Source organism: Sus scrofa, chromosome 17 (assembly GCF_000003025.6).
Source record: "Sus scrofa isolate TJ Tabasco breed Duroc chromosome 17, Sscrofa11.1, whole genome shotgun sequence".
In the NCBI taxonomy this organism is placed as follows: Eukaryota; Metazoa; Chordata; class Mammalia; order Artiodactyla; family Suidae; genus Sus; species Sus scrofa.
In genome coordinates, this window is record NC_010459.5 from 34,966,143 (window position 1) to 34,976,211 (window position 10,069).

The 10,069-nt window shown below is 39.1% G+C and overlaps 1 protein-coding gene and 1 pseudogene across 1 annotated transcript; one reads left to right on the forward strand and one right to left on the reverse strand.

The window, feature by feature from the left end:
- On the forward strand, window positions 878-4,084 carry LOC100521413 (annotated as a pseudogene).
- DEFB127 (defensin beta 127) lies at window positions 7,540-9,596 on the reverse strand. Its single transcript, XM_021077601.1, has 2 exons — window positions 9,478-9,596; window positions 7,540-7,892 (listed from the first exon to the last, which is right to left on the reverse strand). The coding sequence occupies exons 1-2, from the start codon at window positions 9,524-9,526 to the stop codon at window positions 7,639-7,641; spliced, it is 303 nt and encodes a 100-aa protein (XP_020933260.1). The 5' UTR covers window positions 9,527-9,596; the 3' UTR covers window positions 7,540-7,638.

Here is a 10,069-nt window from a genome sequence, read left to right on the forward strand (position 1 = left end):
ATGGAATTAATATCTACTCATCTTTGATAAAAAAATCAATGAGCCTTATTCCTCTGGGCACAGCTCATCATATTGTTCCCCTGAGAGGACAGAGAAACCAATGTTTAGATGGAGATGCTAATGTTTTCAGAGCCTACAAGGACCCTCCTTTTAGTAGCTGTGGCTTTTGAGGTTTCTGGAGAAGTTGTAACAAACAAAGACTGGACTGGGTTGTAAAATTTTAGAATTTCGTTTTTGATGATTTCATCACTATGGAAGCTAACATATGACAATTTCAACCTAATTCTTTTTTTTTTTTTTTTTTTTTTTTTTTTGTCTTTTGTCTTTTTGTCTTTTGTTGTTGTTGTTGCTATTTCTTGGGCCGCTCCCGCGGCATATGGAGGTTCCCAGGCTAGGGGTTGAATCGGAGCTGTAGCTGCCAGCCTACGCCAGAGCCACAGCAACGCAGGATCCGAGCCGCGTCTGCAACCTACACCACAGCTCACGGCAACGCCGGATCCTTAACCCACTGAGCAAGGGCAGGGACCGAACCCGCAACCTCATGGTTCCTAGTCGGATTCGTTAACCACTGCGCCACGACGGGAACTCCTCAACCTAATTCTTAAAGGAGTTTTTTTTTTTTTTTTTTTTTTTTTTTTTTTTTTTTTAAAGCCCTTTCTTTTTTGCAATACTTCACAAGCTCCTCTCTTTTTCAGTCTTCCATCACTGTGAATCACCCGAGGCATTTTTTAGGGAAGGTTCCAGTTATGCACTATGGGACTTGTCCACTGTCTTTAATCTATATGTTTTCTATACCCATCTGTAGATTAGATATAAGAATCTATTTTGGCTTAGTTCGTATCAGATCAAGCAGCAAAGTGTCTTCTGCGTTGGGGGAATGGGGTATAAGGAACAGAACAGATAATTACACCTTGAGTTCTACTTTGCCTGGGTTTCTGCTTTGACTTTCACCCTATTATTCTTCTTGTATCCTCTCCATACTCATAGGAGAAGGGGATGTTTGTCCACCCTAGTTTTATAAGCAAAAGTAAATTAAAATCCCATGTGTTTGTTGTGCATCCTTTGGTAAGGCTATATTATTGGTATTTTATTTTTCTTGGGTATATCTTAGAACATTCTAAGAACACTTAGAACTAAAAATTTATTCACAACATTTTAAAATTGCCATAATCTTATAGGTACAGGTTTCTACTAAATGCCAGCATTTGGGACCACCCATCTCTCCACAAGTCTTGGACAATGTTCATGAAAAGTGTCAGAGATATTAATCATTTCCTATCCAACACTCACTGCTTCTTAGAAAATTTGCTCATAGCCTCCCTTGGGGAACCTGCAACCAAGCAGGACTTTCCCAGGATAGCCCCTCCCTGCCATGTCTTCCACCTGCCCCCTATTTGAAGAAAAACATTAGCCTCCTAGGCCTTCTCTGAGTTCCAAAGAGCAAATTTAATCGTAAGCGAGAAAATGCAGAAACAAAGGAAAACAGTCCTGCAAGATAAGATAATATTTCAGCCACTAAACAAAGTCAAGGACCTTTACTTCCTCTACGAAGCTATTGATAATCTTCTGAGCCACATCCTTGAGCTGTTTTGCAGATACTGAAACCCTCATCATGTGGAAGAAGCTAACTGTACGCTGCCTGCAAGCACATAGACCCTTGACTAGTTGGAACCAGAAGGTTGATGATGCTGACTCTTGATTACCTCATCACCAACCAATCAGAAGAATGTCCACAAGCTGACCAAGCACACCCAAATCCTCTCCTTCATCCTGTCTTTAAAAACCTTTCCCTGAGAGCAATCGGGGAGGTCGGGCCTTTTGAACATACTCCTTGCTTGGTCTTGCAATAAATGCTGCATTTACCTTCCCCACAACCCAGTGTCAGTAGATTGGCTTCACTGCATGTGCGTGAGCAGATCCATGTTTGGTCTGGCAACAAACCTATTTCTGTGGGTCCTGTCAAGAGAGTAGATAACCCTGTTATCTTGGCTACAGGTAACTGAATTGTGGTGTGTAGCTACATCAAAATACAGTTAACTACTCTGAAGTAGCAAAATAAAAATTTAGCAAAATATCTGTATTCTTTAGTGAGGAAAAGTGTATGCGAAGCATTATCATACTGGCGAAGGATACAAAAGAGCATATTTCCATAACAGAGTGGATGACTTGCAAACACACGTCACATTTCCTATTGTTTGCATATAGCTTATCTTTATTTTTTAATTATTTCTGTTTAAAAAGTTTAGGAAGTGCAGCGAGTAGCTGGACATCATCAAAATTTAAAACGCTTGTGCTTCAAAGGACACCATGAAGAAAGCAAAAAGACAACCTACAGAATGGGGGAAAGGCTTACAAATCACATTTCTGATAAAGGACTTGTGTCTAGAATATATAAAGAATGATTGCAACGTGATAATAAAGAGGACAAATAGGAGTTTCCATTGTGGCTCAGCAGGTTAAGGACCTGTCCTTGTCTCTGTGAGTATATCGGTTCAATCCCTGGCCTTGCTCAGTGGGTTAAGAATCCAGCATTGCCATGAGCTGTGGTGTAGGTGGCAGATGTGTCTTGGATCCAGTGTTGCCGTGGCTGTGGTGTAGACGCCAGCTGCAACTCCAATTCAACCTCTGACAGATGCAGTTGTAAAAAAAAAAAAAGAAAAAAGAAAAAGAAAACAAAGACAAATAACCCAATTTAAAAATGAACCCCAAATGGCCTCCATCTTCTTCACACTTGTTAGACCAGCAGTGACATTGGGGAGTCCATGTATTGCTGTTACTATTAGTGATCACCGGGCATGGCTCTGGGGAATGGGTCCTTAAAGAGCCACAGTGGCTAAACATGGTGATAATGAAAAAAAATGGCTGCTCTGAAGACAAAAACCTGTCATCAAATTGAGTATTATATTGGTGATTTCAGTTTGCCAGGAGTCAAGATTTTAAATAAACAGATCAAATTTGAATGAAAGCTGGGTACCTCTGGAGATAATGATTGGATTCAACACATTAAACCATCTAACAATACACTTTCACATAACAGAAGTGCTGAGCAAATTAAAAGCAGAACTCAGGGAAGTAAGTGAAGGTAAAACTAAAACCAGAAGGTCTCCCAACAAACCCCCGCCTGAAGTGACTGATGAGTAAAAAAATGATGTAAAAAAGATCTGTTTATACTAAAAACTTCCCAACTGATGCAACTCTTGATGACAAAAAGAATGGTTAGAAGATAAGATCAAGAATTATGTATTCAGATAAGAAGAACATTGTACAAAGTATTTAAGGGATTAATATTTGCTGTATTTAAGGGGTTAAAATTTGCTGTTATCTGGTAGTATTGACTCGGCTGAGAAGTTTGTTGAGGCCTGTGGACGGGAGAAGAAATGCAGGGATATGCTAATATGCTTCATGGAAGATTACTTTGCAGAGAAGAAGAGAAAGAAGGGAGAGGAGGAAGGGGAGAAGAGGAGAAAAGCACAATAAAGTGGAAGGTAAGCTATGAGTTAAACAAGAGCAAGAAGAAAGAAGTTGGTGGGAAATGCTGAAATGAAATCTCCAGCAGAAAAGCTTGTTTGCTTGATGAAATTTTGGGGGAGCTGAGATGATCAAACCTGTGGAGAAGGCTTTCATGTTTTCTTAAGTCATGGTGAAATAAAATGGGTAGATTTTGTCAGAGGAGCAAAAGAGGGAATGGTTCTATTTAGAGAAGAAGCTAAAGAAGCAATGGATAAAGCCAAAGATGCAAAGAACGATGACTCACTATTAAGGAACAAAGAAGTGATGTGGGAAGGACTAGAAGGAGATGTGGAATGAGAAACGTTGAAAAGAACCAGCAAGGATCAACAAGAATTCCTAAACAAATAGAAGTAAAACGGTCACAGATTTGAAGGAAAAAGAAAGGGAAATAAAGCTGCCCAGGCTGGGTCTGAAAAAGGGAAAGTACAGTTTTAGGGCAAGTAAACTAAATTTGATAGTGATGATGAACTTGATGAAAATGATGCAGCGGGACCAGTAAAAGAGCAAGAGCTGAAACAAAGAAGGACCCGCACCAAAACAGCAGAAAACAGGAAATAGTGCTGGATACCAGTAGTCCATAAACTTTTTAAAAAACTCATTTTAATTAGATTTTAAGAGGCTTTAAAAAAGGAAAACTGAGGATTTTAAAAAGAAAATTGAATCAAGTCCACTTTTTTTTTTCTTTTTTCTTTTTGGGGCCACACCTGCGGCATATGGAAGTTCCTAGGCTAGGGGTTGAATCAGAGCGATAGCTGCTGGCCTAAGCCAGCATCCTAGCTGCGTCTGCAACCTACACCACAGCTCACCGCAATGCAAGATCCTTAACCCACGGAGCAAAGCCAGGGATCAAACCCGCATCCTCATGGATCCTAATCAGATGCGTTAACCACTGAGCCATGAAGGAAATTCAGAGAACAGTTTTCTATTTGTAGAAAAGTAATACAAATATGGCACAGGGAGCTCCTGTGTACTCCTTGCTCAGTTTTCCCCGTTGTTAACGTTTTATGTCACCGTGATGTATGTGTCACCGTTAAGGACATTGTTATTAACAAAGCTCTATCCTTATTATAACTGCTTTTCTTCAATGTCCTTTTCCTGTTTTGGGAGCCCGTGCAGGCTATTACATTACCTTTTGTTGTGTCTCCTTATCTTCCTCCAGTGTGACAGTTTCTTGGAAATTTCTTCTTTTAATGCATTTGACAATTTTGAGGAGTACTGGTCAGATATTTTGCAGAATGCCACTCAATTTGGGTTTTTTGGATGTTTTTCTTATTGTGGTGCTGGAGTTATAAGTTCTCGGGGGAAGATAGCAAAGATGAAGGGCCATTTTCATCACATCCTATCACATGTTCATGCTCTCGACATGATTTCTCTGTAAAATCTGAAACATGTTTTTATCAGGGTTTATCCACAGGAAAGTGATCTTTCTGCTCCTTTCCTTCCTCTGGATGCAAGTTGCTAAGCACAGCCCATGTTCAAGGGAGAGGGAGGTGACGTTCCACCTCTTTGGGGAGGAAGTATTTATATACATTACTTGGCAATGATGAAATTGACATTCAAATATATTAAGTAACTTTCTCAAAGTACCAGAACTGGGATTCAAAGCCCATAAATCTGCCTCCAAGGTTCATGCTTTTTTTTGGGTTGTACTCATGGCAAATGGAAGTTCTCAGGCTAGGGGTCGAATTGGAACTACAGCTGCCAGCCTACACCATGACCACAGCACTTCAGGATCTGAGCGAGCAGCATCTGAGACCGACGCCACATCTCCTGGCAATGCAGGACCCTTAAACCCAGATCCAAGGCCAGGGATTTAACCTGCATCCTCATGGATACTAGTTAGATTTGTTTCTGCTGCGCCACAACGAGAACTCCCAAGTTCATGCTTCCTCACTCTGCAATACAGCTTCTCTGTACCAGTCAGTCAGTTTTAGTTCTAACTCAGTGATAAACATTATATGTATTTGGACTAACTTCTTTGTAATCTTCTGCTATACATACAATAGATAGGGGCATTTGTAATAGGTATTAGAGTTATACCATGCATTGAATGTTGCAACCTTTTCGTTTTCTCAATGCTATGTCCTGTTTCCCCACCTATTTAATAATGGCTTTGAAATATGATTTTCCCACTGCTCCAGTGGTCGAATGTGTGTTCTATCCACTGTTTTGACTGTTATAAATAATACCTTATCGATTTTTTTTTGTGTGTTTGAATCTGTGATGACTTTAAATGACTTTTTAAGGATAGATTCCTAAAGGTGAAACCATATAATAATCACATATTCCAGCTCTCTGTACTGGTCTTGACACAAATTTTGCCAAGTTTTTATCAGAAGAATTGTAAAAAAAATTCTGACAATGAAGAATTCTGTAAAAATTGTAAAAAAATTGTTAAAAAAATTCTGACAGTGAAGTACTTTGAGTATTTTCATTTTAATATATTGGCTAATTTCACTGGGAAAATGTGATAAGTAAAATTTTTTAATATTAAAAAATGTTAAATATTTTTCTAAAACCTAAAAAAAATCACTTGGAATTCTCCTATACAGAAAATCTCTTTTTATCAATTTATTTAATTATTTATTCATATCAGTATGGACTCGATATTTATTTCTGTGATATATTATAATCCAATGCTATATATATATATATATATATATATTATTCTATTTCTCAGATTGTCCCACCTTTGGTCATTCAGCTCTTTCAAACTGACTCCTATGTCCCATTAACATGTCCCATCCTTCTGATGTTTAAAGCACATCCTTACTTGCTGGCACTGCAAGGGGCTCTGGGCTCATCTTGTGTATTCCCCTGCCCCAGCCCTAGAATAGGAGATAAGAGGATAATTAAGAGAACACGTACCATGACTTCACGGTAGATATTAGTGGTGAAATAGTATAAGAAGCAAAACCGGAACATAGGTGTGAAAAGTGCTTGGAAAGGAAATTTTTCATGTTAATCATATTCAAAATGTATATCTTTAAGAATTAGATGGAGTATGTACATGGATTGTTATTATGTCAGCAATAAAATCTCATACGATATGGTAATTCAGATCAGTTCCTAGATCCTTTACATTCATTCCCTCCAGACTCCAAAGGGCCCCAGGCGCCAAAAGGATGCATTACTGGTGGTAACAAATTAACCAACAATGATGACAACAAAAAACAAATAAAAACCTTTGTCTTGGAGTTGTATGTTTGTGTACTCCTCTACCTTATATAGTAAGTGCCGTAATAGTGGAATCCTATTCGTCTTCCTAGCTCACCATTTTTACACAGGAAATTAAGAAATTAGACTTCTCCATAGTTCAATTTTGGATACTCTATTCTTAAACCAAAGTGCGGGGAGTTCCTGTCATGGCTCAGTGGTTAACGAATTTGACTAGGAACCATGAGGTTGCCGGTTTGATCCCTGGCCTTGCTCAGTGGGTTAAGGATCTGGCGTTGCTGTGAGCTGTGGTGTAGGTTGCAGATGCAGCTCAGATCCTGAGTTGCTGTAGCTCTGGTGTAGGCCAGCGGCTACAGCTCTGGTTAGACCCCTAGCCTGGGAAACTCCATATGCCTTGGGAGGCGGCCCTAGAAAAGGCAAAAAGCCAAAAAATAAATAAATAAAAAATAAACCAAAGTACATTTTATATTCTCCTAAAATGTCCTGTTTTTTCTAATCTCTTCCGATTTGTTGATTTTATTTTGTTCACTCAAATTGTCTTCTCTACTAATATTCACCTGTTGAGATCCTACACATTTCACAAGGCATCCTAAACTCACTCACAAATTTTCTTGAATACTCAGCTTCATCTTTCCCTCTCCTGAACTACATGTCTGCTTTCCTGAGTTTCTTCTTCTACTCTTCCATGTTACAGACTTTTTAGTGTACTGGTTATGTCCCCCTTTCAGGGAAAATTACTGAGCCACCCTTATCAATTCATCTTTTAGTGTATTGAGGGTTCAATCTCTGGTTAAAGGAAAAATGAGTCAGAAAACTGGCAATGAGCTTTATTAGAATCTGCTTTAAGGTCATTCTGGGGATCTAAGAACCAGAAGGGAGAATATGTGGATCTTGTCACCTTAGTTTGTTGGAATAAGTTGAGAAATAAACTAACAGAAAATTGAACTTGATTTACATAGACTTTTCCTTGTGCCTTGTATAATTGCGTTCATTTTCATAATTATCTTGAGGAAAAGTAAGTGCATACGTCAATGGCTTTGGACGAGGCGGTTTTGTAATTTTTCTACGTGCTTCCACTTCCACGATGTTGAGACAACAATATCTCCCATTTTCACATAGTACTTCCCGTATTTCTGTTGTTCTGCATATTTTCCTGCAGTATCCTCTTACATATTCACCCCAGCATTTCTTAAGTTGTTCAGTTACTGTACACATAAAGAACAACAGAACAAGGTCAGTGTTTGAGACGAAAGGCAATTTAGGTCATGGGGAAGACAGAGGGATGTTGGCAGAAATAAGGTATATCGGAGACCCACAAAGCATATACCAGTAATAGCCCACAGAGGATTCTGCAAGAGGGTAAACCTCAGTGTTTATGTCTAACTGATCACCCATATTTTGTTCTTCTAAGGTTGTGGGCTTCCATCCAAGATCTGATGGGCTTCATCCAGAGCAAGAGATCTTATTTAGGAAAATAAAGGAGCTAAATCATTGATTTCGGGCTATGGAACTATGTTCCATCTGAAAATCTCAGTAAGTCTGCCTCTATTTGAATGCTTCCAGGGTACCACTTCCTCACAACTGCCCAGAAAATAATAATTTGTTTCAATGTATTTATGTCTGAATCAAATTCTCTTCTTGGGTTCACACTGGCTACCATGGTCAAGAACGACTATTTTTGGTCCAGGCAGATATTTTTGTATCTCAACATTCTTCCTCCCCTATTACTTCTCAGTATTGTACATTTTTTGCCAATGCACATCTTCTTTCGGTTTCTATGTCATCACAATAATCTTGGACTTATTTTATCACTCTATGACTCCTCATTCTTTTTCTACCTCCAGAGGAAAGAATTCCTCTAGACCATTACTCAACTTGATAGGTCTCTTTTCCTTTGGTGATCCTAAATCACTAAAATATTTTCAATGATCTGAGAGTTAAGATGTTCAGATTTTGGCCTCAGGGCTTTTACTATCCTCTGGAATAAACCCTAGAGGATGAAGACTGAGAACAAAGATGCTACCTCCAGCAACAGGTTCTAGAGACTCTTTTACTTCTTAGAAGTTTAAGGGGCTATGGATATGTCACTATTATTCCTGTAATAAGGGACAAATGTTAGCTTTTAAAGAGGAAAGGAAGCTAATTTTTAAGTTCTTAGTATATGCCAAGCACTCTGCTAGAAGTTTCATGAATGTTCTATCATTTAATAAATTCCCCACGAACCAGGTGTCATTTCTCTACAAAGCGAGAAAACTAAGGCTCAGTGAGTCTTCACATTTTATCCAAAGTTGATAAACTAGTAGGTGTTTAAGGCATGTTTTTCCTACCTGAATCCAAAGTTTGTTCTTCTTCCACTATTCACACACCATAATATAATAAATTAAAAAATGTATACAGTATCAGATTGGAAGAAAATATGGATGGCTACCAAAGTAAAAATTGTGTCTAAAGAAACAAGGTCATCCCCAGATATTGGGCTTAGGTCTTTCTGTAATGAGTCCTTCCCAGAGGAAATTATGAGCTCTTTTCAGCTCTGTGAGTACTCCTTTTTAAGAACAATACTATGGTAGAAGGGCTCAGGAAGAGGGAATTTTTTTTTTAAAATGACATTGGATAGACTTTAGCCATCCCTAGGGCCCTATCTCTTCCTACAGTGAATTATAAACTTCCCTTGGATTCTTGAAAATACTCCATCTCATTGTTGATTTGCGTGAGCCCCTGGAAGGCAGCTATGCTCTCCACTATAGCACCAGTGTGGTTTGAGTGAGCCCCAGGAAATCTCTGGGTTACCTGTGAACTTCTGGAACAGCAGAATTGCAATGATCAAGAGGAGCCTCATGGCCAGGCTTCCCAGAGGAGGTGGCAGCCAAAGCTCTTGGTCCAGTGAATTGCACGCTGGGTCACCCTGTTCAGAGTCTTTGATTCTTATGCACTGAACCAGAACAGATGTTATAATACGAAGCGTGCCCTCAAACTTCTGAACTATGGATTTTGCATCATGTAGGCAGGCACAGGAAATTTGCTTACCTACTTTACTCCCACAAGGAATTCAAACACACAGTGTGTTCCATCCCATCATACCTGATGCCATTCTGTAGGCTGTAGACTGCTGGTAAGAAGAGTGTGTGCTTTCTTTACTTTGGCTGTCTGCCCAGACACACCAAGGCAAATCTGTACTCTTTTAAGAATGAATAAGGTCATAAAATAAGTGAAGCCTATCCCATTGATTCCATTCAGCTGAGTCTAGGTCACTGGGTGTTGTATCTATCATGTCAGCTAGTCCAAATGGTAGCCAATTTTGATCCCCACATCCTAACTAAATGTAATTTCTCTCAGACAAACAATATTCAATGAGGGAGGGATATAAACATGACTATGTTAT

Excerpts from the sequence above, each read along its gene's own strand:
- DEFB127 (XM_021077601.1), bottom strand. The coding sequence starts at position 9,526 with ATGAGGCTCCTCTTGATCATTGCAATTCTGCTGTTCCAGAAGTTCACA. Across the intron at positions 7,893-9,477 it reads GCTGTTCCAGAAGTTCACAG|TAACTGAACAACTTAAGAAA; the intron begins GTAACCCAGAGA and ends TTATGTGTACAG.